General features: G+C 34.4%; 1 protein-coding gene across 2 annotated transcripts; it reads left to right on the forward strand.

Annotated features, from left to right (window-relative positions):
- Window positions 1-14,652: 14,652 nt before the first annotated feature.
- LOC107909433 (aldehyde dehydrogenase family 3 member F1) lies at window positions 14,653-19,625 on the forward strand. 2 transcript variants are annotated; one of them, XM_016836938.2, is made up of 11 exons: window positions 14,653-14,883; window positions 15,779-15,847; window positions 15,934-16,030; window positions 16,481-16,687; window positions 16,787-16,914; window positions 17,829-17,933; window positions 18,190-18,362; window positions 18,476-18,566; window positions 18,666-18,815; window positions 19,103-19,155; window positions 19,279-19,625. In XM_016836938.2, exons 1-10 carry the CDS (start codon window positions 14,692-14,694, stop codon window positions 19,118-19,120), a joined length of 1,230 nt encoding a protein of 409 aa, XP_016692427.1. In that variant the 5' UTR covers window positions 14,653-14,691; the 3' UTR covers window positions 19,121-19,155; window positions 19,279-19,625. The 2 variants fall into 2 exon arrangements, with proteins under 2 accessions (XP_016692427.1, XP_016692426.1); XM_016836937.2 differs by lacking the exon at window positions 19,103-19,155 and having other exon boundaries at window positions 14,655-14,883.
- The last annotated feature ends 465 nt before the right edge of the window (window positions 19,626-20,090 follow it).

Here is a 20,090-nt window from a genome sequence, read left to right on the forward strand (position 1 = left end):
TTAAAGTTTTATAGTTGAAGGAGACTAATTCTTTTGGGGTTCGTAATTGTTCATTCCAATAATATCATTTCCAAAATTCGATCTTAGTGATACTCGACTTGAATGGCTTGCGAGCTTTTTTGAGCATTACGTTTTTAATATAAATTTTAAATATTTTATTATATTAAATTACAATATTACTATTAATATATATTATTAATCTCAAGTTTAATTATCGAGCCAAGTTAAAGCTTAAATACATACGTGCTTAATCTAGTATATATTGATCCAAGCTCAAACTTAGAAATAGATGTTCAATTGAGCTCAAACTAAGTATTGAGTTTCAAATTTTGAGTTGCGCGTGAGCTCGAGCTTGCTAGTGTTCGGACTCGGCTTGGCTCAATTACACTTCAAGTCAAAAGTGATATTTAAATTATCAAATTTGTCTCATTTTATCTCAAAACACAGTACTAGCCTATAAAAATATAACACGTGATACACTGCTATTGAAAATTATACACTTTTTTGGATAAAACGAAAAAGTATTAATTTTTTATTAAAAAAACTTTAAGTACTTAAATAAAAAATTGTATAATTTATTTTAAGTACATAACCTATTTTAGACATTACAGAATCATAAACGTTTATTGTGTTGAGTGATAAGGTGCTTGATGCAAGTAAGGTTTCAAGTTTGAGTGTTATGGGTAGAAACTCTCGTTTAAGAGTCTAACTTAACTCGATTCGAATTTAATTGAGGTTTGACCATTACAATCAAATTGACTCTACGTAGAATGGGGTTAAGAGGTTAGTAAAGTCCTTGCCCCTAAATTTCTCAAAATTCATTTTAGCCATTATAGCAAATTGTTTAGAAATATGATAATTTATGTTCTAGCTCTCTAAATTCTTTTAAATTTCATTTTAGCCCTTATAGTAAATATCTAAAATTATGATAAATTATGCTTTTTTCTTCCCTCAAATATTTTTCTTAAATTAGAATTCCTATTCAATATTAATAACAAATTTAATACTTCCATATCCAAATTCCTTTTTGTTGGATCAAAGCTTAGATGGCAAAAAAAAAATTACTTTCTCAAAGATTAATCATTAATAATTTTTTAATGCTAAAAAAATATTTTTTTTATAACTGTAAATATTTCATAAAAATTTTATTTTTACTTTAAATATATATTCGTCGTCCCCTTAATCGGGCGAAGCCAGAAATTTTACATAGAGAGGTTAGAAGTAAATTATAAATATTTAGGGACTAAAATAAAATTTTACCACTATATTAATTTGTATTCTTACAATTTCTAAAAGGGTTTTAAAGCAATTCTTCTATTTTGGGGTCAAGGTCACCGCCAGCTTCTCTACCCTTTTTTTTGTGAATTAAAAGAGGAGAGCAAAACTCTAACAGTAACGCGACTAGCACAGCTCAAACTCAAACCACACCTGGAACGATTAACACTTTAACTATCACGCCAACACAAAAATTTAACCCCCATTTTTTAATCAGTTTAGGAGTAAGCTGTTGTGGTCCTCCATTCTAAATTTAATGCATCATCATATCTGTCCTAATAAAGGCTCTTTAATATCTTAATTAATTTTGTCAAATTTCGTTAAGTGATCGGACTTTTTTTTTTGGAAATTTTTGCTCTCAAATAGTTATATTGAGTCTCGGTTAAATTCGAATTTTAAGAAGGGTTGGAGGTCTTCTTAAGCTGTTTTTGTTTTCCATCAACAAGACCCGAACCTATGATCTTACTTAGGGGGTATTGAACTTCTTACTACTCGATTTAGTAGACGTTAATAAGTGAATCGACCAATCGCACTCAATACACGTTAATAAGTGAATAAGATTTTATCATCTTTATTTGAAGCAATCACTTAGTGTTATTGGAGCCAGATTGACCAATCAGACTAAGAACCGACCGGTATATTGATCCGAACAAAGGGGTCGAACTGATCTCTATATGAATCACTTGGAATTGGTAAAAAAATAGAAATTAGGACACAAAAAACACGATCGAACTGGTTTTATAAGTGTTTTTTTTTATATTTTTATAATGGTTTATTTAATTATTGTTGGACCGACGACTAAATTGAAATCTTATGATCTGATCCGTTTCATCACAAATCTGATCCGACTATATTTGTAAATGATTAATCCAATTATGTTTTAGGTTTGCTCATACTGTACAAGCCCAATTTTCTGCCCGGCCCACTAACAAAAGAACCCAATACCCAACAGCCCAATAGCCCAAAATCATCAAAAAAATAGAAAAAAACCCTAACCCTAGCCTCTGACAGCCACTTGCGCCGCACCCAGGCCTGCTGGTCAACCACCCCACCGCCGTTCACCTGCTTTCTGCCATTGCCCAACTGCCCACCTGCAAACGGGTAAAGAAAGCAGCAACCACAAAATGAAAAGAAAAAGCATGTGATGTTGGCTATAAAAGTCAAGTTTATTCACTGTAAAAAGGGGTTGGCCCCTTTATTCTATTGGCCGGAACGAATCAATTTCCCAGAAATAAAAGGAAACAAAGAATTTGAAGGTGATTTTGGTCTTTATTAATCTGTTTTTTTCTTCCTAGATTCGCATTTTTTATCTCTTATTTTTTTCATTTAGTTTAGATATCAGTAATATAAAATAAAAGAAAGAAAAAGGAGAGAAAAATTTTACCTTTGGATTTTCCGACCACCGTGTACGGTGGCCGGCGCGACGCCGTCAACGGCGGAGGATCGCCGGAATCCTTGGCCTGACTTGGGGCCTGAGAGAGAGGGGAGAGAGCTCTTTCTCTGTTTTTAAAAAATGCTGAAACTGGTTTGTTTTTGGGGTATTTTTTTTTATTTATAGTAAACACAAAACGGCGCCGTTTTAGCCTTAGGGGTCAGTTGCCAAAACGACGCCGTTTTGGCCCTGACCCGCGCGCGGCCCGACCCGCGTCTCAGGATCCGCGTGTTTTGATGATTGGGTTATTTACCCATTTGGTCCTTCCGCCCTTTTGGGGTATTTCAATCTGGTCCTATTTACATTTTTAGATTTTATAATTTTCGCCCAAATTATTTTTAGCATTTTTAATTTAGTCTTGCACTCATAGAATGGACACGTGTCCTAATAATTGGGATATTTTCCGTTCTGGCCCTTCTATTTTTCGCGCGCCTCACATTTTGATCCCTTACCCTATTTTATTTTTGATTTCACCCCTGAGATTTCGTTTCAGTTTTGATTTAGTCCTATTATTATTATTATTATTATCTACTTATTTATATTTATTTTATTAAAATTTCGGTATATGTATATACATGCGCATATATTTTTGTGATATATATACATTATTTTTGTAACATATATGTATATATACTTATATATTTTATATTTTTACAACTTATATACATATCTATATATATTTTTCATTTTCATAAATATATACATATTTATTTTTTTTTCTTTTATAGATTTAAATATACTTTATATATTTTGTTAATTTTTATATATACATATTTTAGTTTATGTCTATATATATCTTTTATATTTAATTGTATTTGTTACTTATTTATTTCATTTTCGTTATTATTTTGAATGAATGTTTTAATTTATTCGTTTATATATATTGTTATTTTATATGATTGTAGGTATGAATTTTATTTATTTTATATTGTTGCTATTGCTCGTATTATTTTTTTTATTTTTATGGGTATTATGATTTTACCACGTATAACAACAATGTAATTTGTTTTCACATTTTACTACGATTTTCGTGTTTTATTTTACTCGATATAACAAAATTTGTTTTAAAAAAATATTTCGTGTTTAGATTCGAAAGGATCGTACCCTAAATTACTGGGTTTCGATTTTCATAATAAATCTAAATACACGAATCTTTTCAAACTCAAATTTTTAAACGATCTCGGGAATTAAGAAAAGATCGTGCCCTAACTTACTGGGCCTGATTTATTTCTAAAACCAAGATAATAAAATATCTTTAAATAAGCATTTTTCATCCGCGTATCGGGAATTTGAGACATTGTGTCCTAACTTACTGGATATGATTCTCTTTCTCGAATAATGTGAAATATTCCCTTTTTCCTGAAAATTTTCAACGTTTCAATACAAGGATCGTATTTTTAAATTCTTTTCGAGTTTTTAATTCTCGACACCAAGACATTAAGTAATCAACCAGGTACCAATTTTGGGCGTATCGAGGGTGCTAACCCTTCCTCGTGCGTAACCGACTCCCGAACCCGTTTTCTGAATTTCGCAGACCAAAATCGTTGTTTTAATAAAAATTAAATTGTTTATTAAAAACAACCACTTTTCGAGGTGACCCGATCACACCTCATCAAAAAAAAGATTGGTGGCGACTCCCGTTTTCATTCTTTTTTCAAAATCCAAGTCGACCCCGTTTTCAATAAAAAATGGTGTCAACAGCTTGGCGACTCCACTGGGGACAAACACAAGAGTCAAGCCATGAGTTGATTACTTTTTGTCTTTTTGTCAAAAATAAAAAAACCTAGTTTAAATATACAATCCTTTCATTGTATTTTTTATTTATCTTTATTATGATCTTCGTCATTGTGATTCATAATTGCTGTGTTTAAGTTCAGATTTATTTTTGCACATTGCATTGCATGACCGTTGGTCATACCCTTTTAAGTGGGAGTGAGAAGCTACGCCTTCGTGAGGTTTTCACCTCCGCATGGGATAGTGAATCGCTTTCGGGATACATCCGTACCTATGTCTTCGTGAGATTTTCATCTCCGCATGGCCATAGGGAAATGTATTCCCCTGAACTGAACTCAGTCCGTATGAGCCTATAATGGGTGAGGATCGAGGAATCTGCTGGTTCGGGTACCCTTACTTTAGAACCAACCCTCATATGGTAGACTTAGGAACTTAACCTAGGTAGAGCCACTCCAAACCCCTAGTATCTACCTGATTAGGTACTTTTTGTTTTCCTTGTTTGCTTCTGTTTTTTTTACTAACCGATCTTGTTTTGTTTTGATTATGATTGCATTGCATTTGCATTTTAGGAAAGAGATATGGATTCAAATCCAATTACTAAATTAGAAAGCTTGTCATGGAATACGAATTCCTTGATAAAGTGGAAAACAATACGACTTCCCAAACATATTCTGAGAAACACGAGAATGGCGATGGAAGAGTTCGTGACCTTGCTTTGTGGCCTGGAGATTCAAGACGATTGTCCAAAAGCCTTCAATAAGCTAACGAGCCTTATGAAGATGGGCAGATGATGGATCGCGACCAAGATCAAGAAAATGAGCTAGCAATGGCATCTATTGGTGAGATTACCTCAAACATGCGGATGAAGAAAAAATCGATGTTGTTTCTTGGAATATGAGGGTGAGGTCGTACATGTATCCGTTTTATGTAAGGGAATTTGCTTTCTAGAAAAGTTTCCTAAATGTAATTGAATCAGAATCAACGTCTCTTTAGGCATTCATTTCATGCATTTGCATTACATTGCATCATATGCATTAGATTTTCACGAAGTGACCCTAATTATGTAAAATTATTTGAAGCTAATCTGGAAAACCAATCAACCAAACATCCTTACGGTACTCGTCGCAAAGCCAAAGAAATGGATCAAAGATTAGAGAAACTGGAGCAAACGCAAAAAGAGATGCAAGACCAGTTACAGGTGCAAATGAAAGAACATATGGAAAAGATCCAGAAAGACATGGCACAAAAGATGAAGGAGTCTCAGGATGAACTAATGACTAAATTGACGCAATTAATAACCAAGGGAGTGGATAAAGGGAAAAATCCTGTGGTTTGCGATGAAGAAGGAAACAATGATGAGCCACTTTATCCTCCAGGTTTCACGCCTCCGCATGCGCAAGTACAGATTGAACCACATCCACGAAGATCTTCTGTTCCGATTAGGCCTCAGCACTTTCAAGGTGACGCTTCAATACCGAAGAACCTTCAGGGCAGATCTGGTTCTAGTCCTGACGATAATCTGGTTGTCCCGGACTTCGATGAAGTAGCGGAGAAAGACAAGATGAAGGAGGAGTTACCAAAGCAGTTTGAGGAGAAATGGAAATGGATTGAAGAGAAGTTTAGGGCGATAGAAAGTATCGACGGCTATCGGGGAATAGATGCGAAAGATCTGAGTTTAGTTCCGGATTTGGTGCTTCCTTACAAATTTAAGATGCCGGAATTCGAGAAATATAATGGGACCAGCTGCCCAGAAGCTCATATTACTATGTTCTGTAGGCGTATGGCCGGATACGTCAACAACGACCAACTGCTCATACACTGCTTTCAAGATAGCCTCACAGGGGCAGCGTCTAAGTGGTACAATCAATTGACGCGTATCCAGATTAGTTCTTGGAGGGATTTAGCACAAGCCTTTATGAAACAATACAGTCATGTAGCTGATATGGTCCTTGACAGAATTACCCTTCAAAATATGGAGAAAAAGCCTAATGAAGGTTTTAGGCAATACGCACAAAGGTGGAGGGAGGTCGCTATCCAAGTTCAGCCGCCACTCCTAGAGAAAGAAATGACGATGCTCTTCATCAACACATTGAAGGCCCCGTTCATCACCCACATGTTGGGAAACGCTTCGATGAGTTTTTTAGACATAGTCATGAGCGGTGAAATGATTGAAAGTGCCGTGAGAAGTGGAAAGATTGATGCTGGGGAGAATAATAGAAGGTCAGACTTGAAGAAGAAGGAAAATGATGTGAGCAATGTGAACACCTACAACAAATCGATTACGCAGCCAAGAAAGGTGATTACTAGTCAGCAAGGTTCATCTAGACAAGAATCGTATGTGAAGCAAGGCACTGAGAACCTTCAATTCACGCCAATTCCGATGTCATATAAGGAGTTGTATCAAAGCTTATTCAACGCACGTGTTGTTGCCCCTCTCTACACGAAACCTCCACAGCCACCGTACCCCAAATGGCACGATGCGAATGCACATTGCGAATATCATGCGGGAAATACGGGGCATTCCATAGAGAACTGCATAGCCTTCAAGAAACTGGTTGAAAAGCTCATCAACATGGGTGTCGTCAAGTTTGGTGATTCATCTAATGCAGAAAATTCGCCACCCAATCATGATTAACAAATGGGGTGAACGCAATATATGAGAAAGTGTTGGGAAGTTTTCACATCAATACCATATATGAAGGCATAATTGAAAAGGGATCTTATTAGGTGTTCGCCCTTATAAACCTGGGAGTGTTCTAAAGAAACCTTGTAGTATTTAGAGCTTACTCAGAGTAATATTCAAAACACACTTGTTGCTTTCAGCCTAGAGCAACAAGAAGTCTTTCGTGAAAAAGGCTTATGTCTGAACGTCATTATTTTAATGGAATGTATCTTTGCGATCTTTTGAACTAATATTTTTTCATCGATTATTCTTTTATTCTTCCATCCAAATCATTCTTTCATTCATTCATAATCATACTGTGCAGATAATTATTCTTAAATTCATACATTCTTTATATATTATTTTGTACCTACAATAGGTCCCTGGATATCAACGACATGAATGACACTGCTACAGACTTAGAACCTCCTTTTTGAGCGAGATATGTGTTTAGAGGGATCTCACGACTTTGAAGATGACACAGATCGTAGCTTATCTCCAAACTTGTTGAGGATGGTAGAACAAAAGGATAAACAGATCCTACCTCTCAGTGAATCATTAGAAATTGTGAGCTGGATGAAGACTAGAATTGACCTGCCTACAGAGACGAAAAATTCAAAGATGTCTTTGTATGATCATACCAGGGTATGCCTCGATTCTTATAATAAAACCTGCACAACAGCACGATGTCAGAAATTTACAGTGCGAACGATGCAATTCTTTGCCGGGGCAATACCGTTCTCGTCAATTCAGCATAGCTTTGCCCGTTTGAAGTCGAGTTTCTATTCCTTCGAGATGTTGCTGGATTTTATCCCGATGGAAGAAGAAGATCAAAAGTTTCCAGTTGTAGTTTTGCCCTAAAAGGCTCTATAAAGGAAATTCGATATCAGAGAAGATCCTTTGAAAGGGATAACAAGGACTTGCCTAATCCCAAGAGTTTAGATCCGATTCAAAAAACAAGGGAAAAGGAAAAGAAAAAAAAACAAAATCAAAATCAAAATAAAAAATAAAAAATAAAAAGAAAAAGAGAAATCAATCAAAGTCAAAATAAAAATATGAAAAGCAAAGAAAAGAAAAGAAGACGCCAAGGCGAAAAACCAAAAAGGGCGTTTTGTGACCAAAAGTGGTTTTGAGTTGAAAGCCCAAAAAGGGTGACTCAAATTTTGAGCAAAATGGGGCATGGACATCACCATTATCGAAGACTTCTAATGGGCATTGCTTCACTATTGAGATCATTAATTACTTCATCAAATGGATAAAGGCTACAGCATGCGTCAATGTCATCATATGCCAATATAGAATTCCAGAGACGATGGTATGGGAAAATGTATTGAACTGGAATGACAACATGATAGTTGAGGGCTGTAATTGGTTCAAAATCAGACATCACAGTTTGTCACTGTATTATAAGACAATGAAGTTCAAAAAAAGAAAAAGATGAAGAATGAAAATGGAAAATGAAAAGAGTAAAAATGGAGAGGCTAAGGGGAAAACCCGCAAAGGGCGCCTTAGGCCAAAGGGGATCTGAGCTGAAAACCCGAAAAGGGCGGCTCAAATACTGATCAAAATGGGGCATGAGGTGATATAAGCTGCTCAAGTTTTGTTCATATTGAGGCATGTGTTGATCTTGCCATGCCTGAATCAACAGGAAAGGATAGGCGACATCTTGGGGGCATCGACAGAGCATTGTAGATCTCCTAAACACATGTCCAACTCAAAAGGGTCTTCAGAAAGTTTGTGTAGAGAAATCCAAGCTGTGATATCTGGGGCACCCAATTCTCATGTTATTTGTTGTTCTTGGAATACTTTTTCTTTCTTTCCAAGATATACATTCCCAATTAATTCTTTTGTTGTCCTTCTTCACTATTTTCGATAATTTGTTCTTTCGAGCTATGCTCAGAACCAACTTTATTCTTATCCATTGTTATGACCTTTTTGCAAGCATTGGAATAATGATTAATGGACTAATAAAACTTTCACAAAGGAAGTTTTGCATATTACTCTGAAAAGTTTCTAAATAATACAGGAACCTGAAACAGGACTATTGTTTAGAACATGCCAAATTTGAAGGTTGGAAATTTGAGAAGGAAGAGTCTAAGTTTGGACTTTCTCTTCAGATTTTGTTGTCCAAATATTGATTGAGCAAAATGACAAGATGTCGTGTTGGTGGCAAAGCTTCAATGAGCCAACAAGCGATGTTTACCAGGCAAAAGGAGAAGGTCTTCTGGGAGAAGAAAATTTTGCAATTGTGCATGAGCATTTGGTATGACACCTTGGGAATGAGGTAAATGACCAAAGAGTTTCACATTCAATATCATTGAATTGCGATAGGAGAAGATTGAGAAAAGTCATACCTTTCTACCCTTGGATTGTAGAGAGAGTGATGGTACAAATTTTGTGCCCTAATAGATTAAACTTTAAGGTTTACAGTGGGGGGCAACCAGATTAAGTGTTTCTTTGGATATACCCGACGAGCAAAAAGGCGTTGTAGTACGTCAGTGATAAAACCTTAATAAGTTTTTACGTGATGTTAACCTAAGCATTAAGGAATCATCTTCATGACATTTTGCATGTCATAGTTAGGAGCATTTGATTCATTCTGATTATGTCATCCTAATCACCAGGCACAATTAGGTTCATAAAATAGAACATACAGGTCAGGTTCCCCAAGGGACAGATCAATGAAGTTACAGATCTTGCCTTCCTGCATTGATAGTGAAGCAGGTCGAAGACATAAACCTTGCCTCTTTCGGTTGTGATAGAGCTGGTTGAAGACAAAAGATCTTGCCTTCCTACATTGACAGCGAAGCAGATCGAAGACACAAACCTTGCCTCTTTCGGTTGTGATGGAGCTGGTTGAAGACAAAAGATCTTGCCTTTCTGCATTGACAGCGAAGCAGATCGAAGACACAAACCTTGCCTCTTTCGATTGTGATAGAGCTGGTTGAAGACAAAAGATCTTGCCTTTCTGCATTGACAGCGAAGCAGATCGAAGACACAAACCTTGCCTCTTTCGATTGTGATAGAGCTGGTTGAAGACAAAAGATCTTGCCTTTCTGCATTGACAGCGAAGCAGATCGAAGACACAAACCTTGCCTCTTTCGGTTGTGATGGAGCTGGTTGAAGACAAAAGATCTTGCCTTTCTGCATTGACAGCGAAGCAGATCGAAGACACAAACCTTGCCTCTTTCGATTGTGATAGAGCTGGTTGAAGACAAAAGATCTTGCCTTCTTGCATTGACAGTGAAGCAGGTCGAAGACACAAACCTTGCCTCTCTCGGTTGTAGTGGAGCTGGTTAAAGAAGCAGATCTTGCCTTCCTACATTAACAGCGAAGCAGATCGAAAACAAAGCCTTGCATCCATCGATTGCAGTGGAGCTAGTTAAAGAAGCAGATCTTGCCTTCCTGCATTAACAGCAAAGCAGATAAAAAAACAAAGCCTTGCCTCCATCGGTTGCATTGGAGCTGGTTAAAGGTTACAGATTTTGTCTCCCTAAGCCGTAGCGGAGCAGATCAAAGACAGCAAATCTTATCTTCAAGTGTAAGGAAGCGGATTCACACCACAAGTTCTATATCCCTGACCTGTAGTGGAATAAATTGGAAATTACAGATCTTGTCCCCCTGAAGTTACAGTGGAGCAGATTGAAGCCAGTAATTCTATCTCCCCGACATTGCGGAGTGGGTCGAAGCGCCAATACCTATACCTCTGAAGTTGCAGTAGAGCAGATCGCATCAAGTCTTATCTCCCTGACGTAGCAGTGGAGCAGACTAAAACCACAAATATTGTCCTCTTAAAGTTGTTGCGAAGAAGATTGAAGCTGCAAGTCAGAACACTCTGAAGTGCATTGGAGTGGATCGAAGCAACAAGACAAAGTGGACTGGAGTGAAGCTACTTGAAGAGAAGCGTCAAGAGAAGTCAAGACTCGGCGAAACCGGGCAAAAAATTGGTCTTTTTTAGTCTTTGCTCTGTTATCGTTACACGACAATGAGCAAAGAGGGGCAGCTGTACAAGCCCAATTTTCTGCCCGGCCCACTAACAAAAGAACCCAATACCCAACAGCCCAATAGCCCAAAATCATCAAAAAAATAGAAAAAAACCCTAACCCTAGCCTCTGACAGCCACTTGCGCCGCACCCAGGCCTGCTGGTCAACCACCCCACCGCCGTTCACCTGCTTTCTGCCATTGCCCAACTGCCCACCTGCAAACGGGTAAAGAAAGCAGCAACCACAAAATGAAAAGAAAAAGCATGTGATGTTGGCTATAAAAGTCAAGTTTATTCACTGTAAAAAGGGGTTGGCCCCTTTATTCTATTGGCCGGAACGAATCAATTTCCCAGAAATAAAAGGAAACAAAGAATTTGAAGGTGATTTTGGTCTTTATTAATCTGTTTTTTTCTTCCTAGATTCGCATTTTTTATCTCTTATTTTTTTCATTTAGTTTAGATATCAGTAATATAAAATAAAAGAAAGAAAAAGGAGAGAAAAATTTTACCTTTGGATTTTCCGACCACCGTGTACGGTGGCCGGCGCGACGCCGTCAACGGCGGAGGATCGCCGGAATCCTTGGCCTGACTTGGGGCCTGAGAGAGAGGGGAGAGAGCTCTTTCTCTGTTTTTAAAAAATGCTGAAACTGGTTTGTTTTTGGGGTATTTTTTTTATTTATAGTAAACACAAAACGGCGCCGTTTTAGCCTTAGGGGTCAGTTGCCAAAACGACGCCGTTTTGGCCCTGACCCGCGCGCGGCCCGACCCGCGTCTCAGGATCCGCGTGTTTTGATGATTGGGTTATTTACCCATTTGGTCCTTCCGCCCTTTTGGGGTATTTCAATCTGGTCCTATTTACATTTTTAGATTTTATAATTTTCGCCCAAATTATTTTAGCATTTTTAATTTAGTCTTGCACTCATAGAATGGACACGTGTCCTAATAATTGGGATATTTTCCGTTCTGGCCCTTCTATTTTTCGCGCGCCTCACATTTTGATCCCTTACCCTATTTTATTTTTGATTTCACCCCTGAGATTTCGTTTCAGTTTTGATTTAGTCCTATTATTATTATTATTATTATCTACTTATTTATATTTATTTTATTAAAATTTCGGTATATGTATATACATGCGCATATATTTTTGTGATATATATACATTATTTTTGTAACATATATGTATATATACTTATATATTTTTATATTTTTTACAACTTATATACATATCTATATATATTTTTTCATTTTCATAAATATATACATATTTATTTTTTTTTTCTTTTATAGATTTAAATATACTTTATATATTTTGTTAATTTTTATATATACATATTTTAGTTTATGTCTATATATATCTTTTATATTTAATTGTATTTGTTACTTATTTATTTCATTTTCGTTATTATTTTGAATGAATGTTTTAATTTATTCGTTTATATATATTGTTATTTTATATGATTGTAGGTATGAATTTTATTTATTTTATATTGTTGCTATTGCTCGTATTATTTTTTTTATTTTTATGGGTATTATGATTTTACCACGTATAACAACAATGTAATTTGTTTTCACATTTTACTACGATTTTCGTGTTTTATTTTACTCGATATAACAAAATTTGTTTTAAAAAAATATTTCGTGTTTAGATTCGAAAGGATCGTACCCTAAATTACTGGGTTTCGATTTTCATAATAAATCTAAATACACGAATCTTTTCAAACTCAAATTTTTAAACGATCTCGGGAATTAAGAAAAGATCGTGCCCTAACTTACTGGGCCTGATTTATTTCTAAAACCAAGATAATAAAATATCTTTAAATAAGCATTTTTCATCCGCGTATCGGGAATTTGAGACATTGTGTCCTAACTTACTGGATATGATTCTCTTTCTCGAATAATGTGAAATATTCCCTTTTTCCTGAAAATTTTCAACGTTTCAATACAAGGATCGTATTTTTAAATTCTTTTCGAGTTTTTAATTCTCGACACCAAGACATTAAGTAATCAACCAGGTACCAATTTTGGGCGTATCGAGGGTGCTAACCCTTCCTCGTGCGTAACCGACTCCCGAACCCGTTTTTCTGAATTTCGCAGACCAAAATCGTTGTTTTAATAAAAATTAAATTGTTTATTAAAAACAACCACTTTTCGAGGTGACCCGATCACACCTCATCAAAAAAAAGATTGGTGGCGACTCCCGTTTTCATTCTTTTTTCAAAATCCAAGTCGACCCCGTTTTCAATAAAAAATGGTGTCAACACATACCATTCAAAATTTTTGAAATATAATATAGATAAGCTTAATATATATTTTTTAATATTTGCACGATAGTATTATATATTTATTTGTATGTGATATAAAATTTATTAATATATAAAAATAAAATAATATATTACAAAAATTAGAAAACAAGCCGAGTTAGGCTTAGGTTTTGAATGTTGAAATCCAAGCGCGATTTATATTTTAAACGGACCTAATATTTTAATTCAAACCCTCTGAATATCGAAAGAAAATTAAATTTGAACAAATAACTGTACCATTACCAAGTATCATTTATACATTGTATATAATATATATATGAGATTTTTTTTATTTAATTAGATAATATTATTAAAATTTTCCATTAAACCATTAATCGAAGAATTTATCGTTCAACAATTTATATATAATAAATAAATAAAAAGTAATTGTTTAAATTCCTGTGTTACTATAGATTAATTTTGCTGATTGAATCTTAGTTCGATTGGCATGGGTATTGTTGTCAATATAAGAGGACGTGAGTTCGAGCGCTGAAACACATTATCCTTCTATTTACGGGTTGGGGAGGGGCAATAATGTCTATGAAACTCAATTGGGAGATGAATTTTATAATTAAATCCAAAATGAATGAAGTGGTTGAAGCAGTTCATCTTTTACACGTAACTAGCTATTAGTGGTTACATTAAACACGAATGGCGTTAACAGTTTTGAAGGAATGCAGTTAAAAATGTAAAGTAATTAAAAATCAGTTTAACCGTTTCTGTTCGGATTGATATATTAATTAGTCGATTTTCAATTCAGTAGCCTGATCTGATTCGATTCAAACAATATTGGCAGTTCTAATGAGGAAAAAAAATCTCAAATTGGAACCTTGAAGATAACATTATTGGGAAGGGTAGTCATGAACATCGTAAGAATTAATATTTATGAAACGTAAAGCAGGCTTGAAAAATTTATAAACCGGTTCAACCATCAGTTTTTATCTTGATTTTTCTATTTTTACTGATTTTGAGTGATTCACTCAGAAGCCAATTCAATCCCTTTATCTAGATTTAGTATATCGCTCGGTTTGATCCGATTTCAACATTGACACTCTCAGTGAAGATGACATTATTAGAAGAGATAAAATTACAAACTACGAAAAAAGTAGTCTCCATAAACCGTAAAACAAATATAAATGATACCTTAGAACCCGATCTATGATAGATGGTATAAGTAGTTGAATTGCATTAAAGAGCTTTAAATGAGGAAGATAAGCGATGGGGCAACACATTCAGAAGTCCTTTTGGCCATTATTTAAGGACCTTAACAAGCAAAGGCAAAGAAAAAAACGTAGGTGAAAAGGCATGTTATCATCAATGGAAAAAAGCATAGCTGAGCTAAGGGAAACCTTCAAAAATGGAGGAACTAAAAGCATTTCATGGAGGAAGAGCCAACTTAAGGCTTTACTTCAACTCATAAATCAAAACGAAGACTCCATTTTCAAAGCATTGGATCAAGATCTTGGAAAGAGTCCTGTTGAATCTTACAGAGATGAGGTAACTTTCATACCTACATACATACATACATACATACATACAAAAGCCGGAAAATTTTGGCTGGAATTGAATTATAATTTTTTTTGTGAGGTTAAAGAGTAATTTTATCTTGTATTAACTTATAATTTCAGCAATTTTGAGAGGATTGAATAGAAATCTTTAGTTTTAGAGACCAAAGTGCAATTTTACCATACATTAACTTTTATATATACACACATACATAAAGGTTTTTTGGGGCTGAGATTAAGTTATATATATATTTTTACGAGAGCTAAAATGTAATTTCATTATTATATTGGCATATATTTTTATAATTTTTAGGACTAAATCAAAATTTTATTATTCTGGGAGGAGGGAAAACTATAAATGTACCATTTATTAACATAAAATTTTATAAATTTTGAGTCTTCAATAGAAATATTTTCTTTTGGGACCAAAATGCAATTTCACCATATTAACTTTAATATATACACGCATACACATACTTACAAGGGTTTTATTCAGGTGGTCGAGATTAAATTATATATTTTTATAAGAGCTAAAATGTAATTTCACCATTGTATTGACATATGTCTTTATAGTTTTTCGAAAGACTAAATCAAAATTTTATTATCTTTGAGGGGTTAAACTATAATTTGATTATTTACTAACATAAAATTTTATAGATTTTAAGACGACTAAACCAAAATTTCTTATTTTAGAACTAAATAGAAATCTTTTCTCGTAAAAACCAAGCTGCCATAAACGTTTTTAGTATAACTTACACATTACTAACAGAAGCAAATCGCTATCAACACACACAGAAAGCAAATTTTCCAATTTAAGAGAGCAAATACCCTGCTTGCACCCCCCCCCATCTCTCTAGATTTTGACTTGAATGTGTGTTTACATGCAGGTTGGGGTTTTGAAGAAATCAGTCACTTATACTTTGAGCTGCTTGGAGAAATGGGTGGCACCTAAAAAGGTTTATTATTACATGGAAGACTGGAAGTGAGTGTGTTGGTGTTATTACAGCCATTGGTTCGGTTCTTATTTTGGTTTTAAATACAGGCTGAAGTGCCATTGCTCTTTTTTCCTGCAAAAGCTGAAGTGATGCCTCAACCACTTGGTGTTGTTCTCATTTTCTCATCTTGGAATTTCCCTTTCAGTGAGTTTTCTTATAGCCGCCTCTTTTTATTTTCGTAAGGGGTAAATCAACACTTAGTCCTTCAATTTAATAATTTTTTCATCTTGGTCCATTTCAGTTTTGGAACTTGGCAGGTTTTCCTTTTTTAATTTCGCTCCAAGAACTTGGATTTCATTAAATTTTATATATATTTTTTAAAGTGCACCTTAACGAAATTTAAATTAAAAAAAAGTTACGAAATTCAGAAGACTAAATGCTAATTTATTTCTCTTCATAATTATGATTTTCAAATTCTACTTTAATTTTATCATTTCTAGTTCTATAATTTTCGAATATTAAAATTTCAATCCTAATCAAATATTAGCCGTTAAATTTATTACGTTTTATTATTTTAAAAGTCCGATGAGTTAAAACTTTGCTATTTTCATGTATTACTCAAACTTATAATTCATTCTTCATTTGCTTATATAGCACTGGCATTGGACCCATTGATCGGAGCAATATCTGCCGGCAACACGGTTCTTTTAAAACCATCTGATCTGGCACCGGCATGCATGTCGTTTCTCGTCGAGACCATCCCTAAATACTTGGACAATAAAGCCGTTAAGGTCCTTGCCGGTGGAGCAGATATAGGTGAACGACTGCTCCAGCTAAAATGGGACAAAATATTCTTCACTGGTAATTTAATTTTTTCACCATTTTAGAAAGACCCCAAATGCATCAATGAAATGGAATTTACAATATATATATATGTGCATTATGTTGATGATATCTTAGGGAGTCCACGAGTGGGTCGCTTGGTTATGGCTGCCGCTGCAAAGCATTTGACGCCGGTTACTTTAGAACTTGGTGGCAAAAGCCCGGCTATTGTGGATACCCTCTCCACTACTCCTTCAAAAGCAAAGGTACTAATCGTTTTATAACCAGATCGGTGGTTGAACTGGTCAAGTTACCGATAGTTCAATTAGCCGATCCGATTCAGTTTCAACAATTTTGGAAAGCACTCGATAGATCTTTTTATTATAGGATTGGATTAAATTAATCTCTCTTTTAATGGATCAATTTAGTTCATATACCAAAAACAATTAAATCAAATCAAATTTAAACGGGTTAACATTTGTTATTTCAAAAAAATGTCATTTTCTGTTTAAGAGAATTAATATTTTGAAAGTTTTTTTTTATTTTTTATAATTTTGCAGATTAAATCTTTTGTTTAGAGTTGAGTCTGCAAGTGGAAAATAATAATTTTCATGTCATTTTATTAGATTAATTTTAATAGTATAGGGACTAAATTGATTTAGTTAATAATAAATGGATTAATTTCATCATGTAAAGCTTTAACATTATTTATATATGTATATTTTATATGAGGTTAATTGCATTAGATGCCCTAAAACCTCAAAATGTTGTAATTGAATTTTTAAAGTATCATTTTCATATCAATTAAGTCCTTTTTATCAGCTTAATCGTCAACTTGGGGATTAAATGATAGTTCAACAAGTGGATCTTGCTTGTTCAAAAAGTAGATAGTGACCCTTAAATTTAGGAGTTATTTTTTTAACACGTCAGTTTAAAGTTATCATGCGATATGTACACGTGCTTAAAATTCGATCTGCGTATTTCAAACATCCTTCATTTTAGGTTCGAGTTAGCTTTTAACACCCAAATTAATGACTAGATTGATTAAATGACCTGATTGATATGAGATTAATATTTTTAAGGACTTATGCAATTAACCCATACATACATATATGATTATATTCCAAGGATTAATGGTTAATTTGATGTTGTAATTTGCTTCTTTCCATGTGGTGTCAAGGTGACTGCTAAAAGAATTGTAGGGGGCAAGTGGGGGCCTTGCACCGGACAAGCTTGCATTGCAATTGATTATGTTCTTGTTGAAGAAAAATTAGCTTCTACTCTGGTATTTTCTATACTTGTATCGATTTTTTCGTGTCACGAGTTAATTAGATATCAGTTCAGTTATAAAATTATTAAAATATCCTTTTATTACAAAATACGTACTGACATTATGAGGGTACTTTATCTTTTTTGTATTTTCATATAAAACCAATAAAATTTCAATCACAGCGAGATTTAAACTCGTGACACAATGGAACAGGAAACTCGGGTTTCGATCTGAATTCCATGAATTGTTCTTTTTGGATTTTGGATTTTAGATTGAGTTATTAAAGAAGACAATCAAGAGGTTTTATGGTGAAAACATCAAAAGCTTGAAAAACATTTCCAGGATTGTTAACAAGCACCAGTTTCAAAGATTGGTTAATCTTCTAAAAGATCCCAATGTTGCAGACTCAATTGTTTATGGTGGTTCAGTTGATGAAGAAAAACTGTAATTTCTTCTATCTTATTTGATTCTTTTTAATAATATAAAGATAATAGAGGGATCTATTAGCGATTTTCCCCTCTTAATCGCATAATCTTTATTTTTATAACTTCTTGCAGTGTTATTGAGCCAACAATCTTGTTAGATCCCCCACTTGATTCCGAGATCATGAGCGAAGAAATCTTTGGCCCATTACTTCCAATAATTACAGTGAGAGTCCTTCAACTTTTTTTCTTTTCTGCCAATTGACCCTTGCAAATGGTCCCCGATATCTCTTTGTTCTAAAGGCAAGTCACCATTGCTGTACAGTTGAAGAACATTGAAGAAAGCATCGACTTCATCAACTCGAAGTCGAATCCTCTCGTTATTTATGCTTTCACTGAGGATGACACCTTCAAGAAACGAATTTTATCAGAGACATCTTCAGGAACTGTGACATTCAATGATTCCATGGTTCAAGTATGGCTCAAAATTCTCTTTTTATTTATCAGGAAAGTGCTAAAGGGTTTTAATTCATCAAATAGGTCCCTGAACTTAAAAATATTTTGATTGAGTTCTTAAAGTATTAATATTGTATCGATTAGGTCATTGATAAAAGGACCTGATTGGTATACACGTGCGTGATTACTGAATGAACAACTTGATAGAAGAACCTGATTAATATAGGTCTGATACTTAGGGTGGGTTTGGATGGGCGATTGGGTGCTGTGCGGTGTGTTTAGTTTACTTTTTGTCTCATGCTACAGTATCGCTACAGTATCTAATTTCACCGCCACCGCTGTTTTTACACTAACCGCAGGTAAACGCACTGCCCATCCAAACTCACCCTTAATGACCTGATTACAATGTTTTGAAGTCCAATTTAGAAAATAGGTTACCCCAATTCTAAACATTGCTTAAATGTGTTACAATGTGTGTGCAGTTTTTATGTGATTCTCTACCATTTGGAGGAGTGGGTCAAAGTGGCTTTGGAAGGTATCATGGGAAGTACTCTTTCGACACTTTTAGCCACGAAAAATCGATCATGCATCGAGGTTTTTATCCGGAAATAGAACCAAGGTATCCTCCATGGACCGATTTTAAGCTTTTGTTCCTCAAATTAGCTTACCAATTTGACTACTTTGGGTTGATTCTCCTCTTGCTAGGGTTCAAAAGGTCTTAGTTGAATCCCTCCTTAATATGAAAATTCTTTGCCTCTAATTTATAATAAGGATGTTTAGTTCTTTTCATTATATGCTCTGTTATAAAAATAATATGTTTAATTTTGAATATATATTTCTTTACTTTACGAAATTTGAGAAAATTGATCCTTTTATTATAATTTGTTAGAATTTGATCCTCGATTTGATCGAGTAATATTATTCATAAATTTACGAAATTAGCTTTAGGAGCAAGAGATATACTTTAAATCTATGATAGCTCTAGGGGGTTTTTTTTTCATGTACATTTCTTAAATTATTCATAAATTCTTCGTATCTCAATTAATTAAATCGAAAGATATTACGTGTTTAAGTGTGCTTGAGACCATAGTTTTCAAATTGTTGCAACATCAATGATACCAACCAAACTAGTATTTAATCGACTATGATATTTTTTTTGTTAAAATATGCTCTAAGTTTATGTACTCTTTGTACATTTAGAATTTAGACCCTTTATTTTTACTTTAAAGAATTTAGTCCCTCTACAATTCAAATTTTAAAAAAGAAAGGAAAATTTAATTGTTAACATTATTAA

Source organism: Gossypium hirsutum, chromosome D03, assembly GCF_007990345.1.
Source record: "Gossypium hirsutum isolate 1008001.06 chromosome D03, Gossypium_hirsutum_v2.1, whole genome shotgun sequence".
Classification (NCBI taxonomy): Eukaryota; Viridiplantae; Streptophyta; class Magnoliopsida; order Malvales; family Malvaceae; genus Gossypium; species Gossypium hirsutum.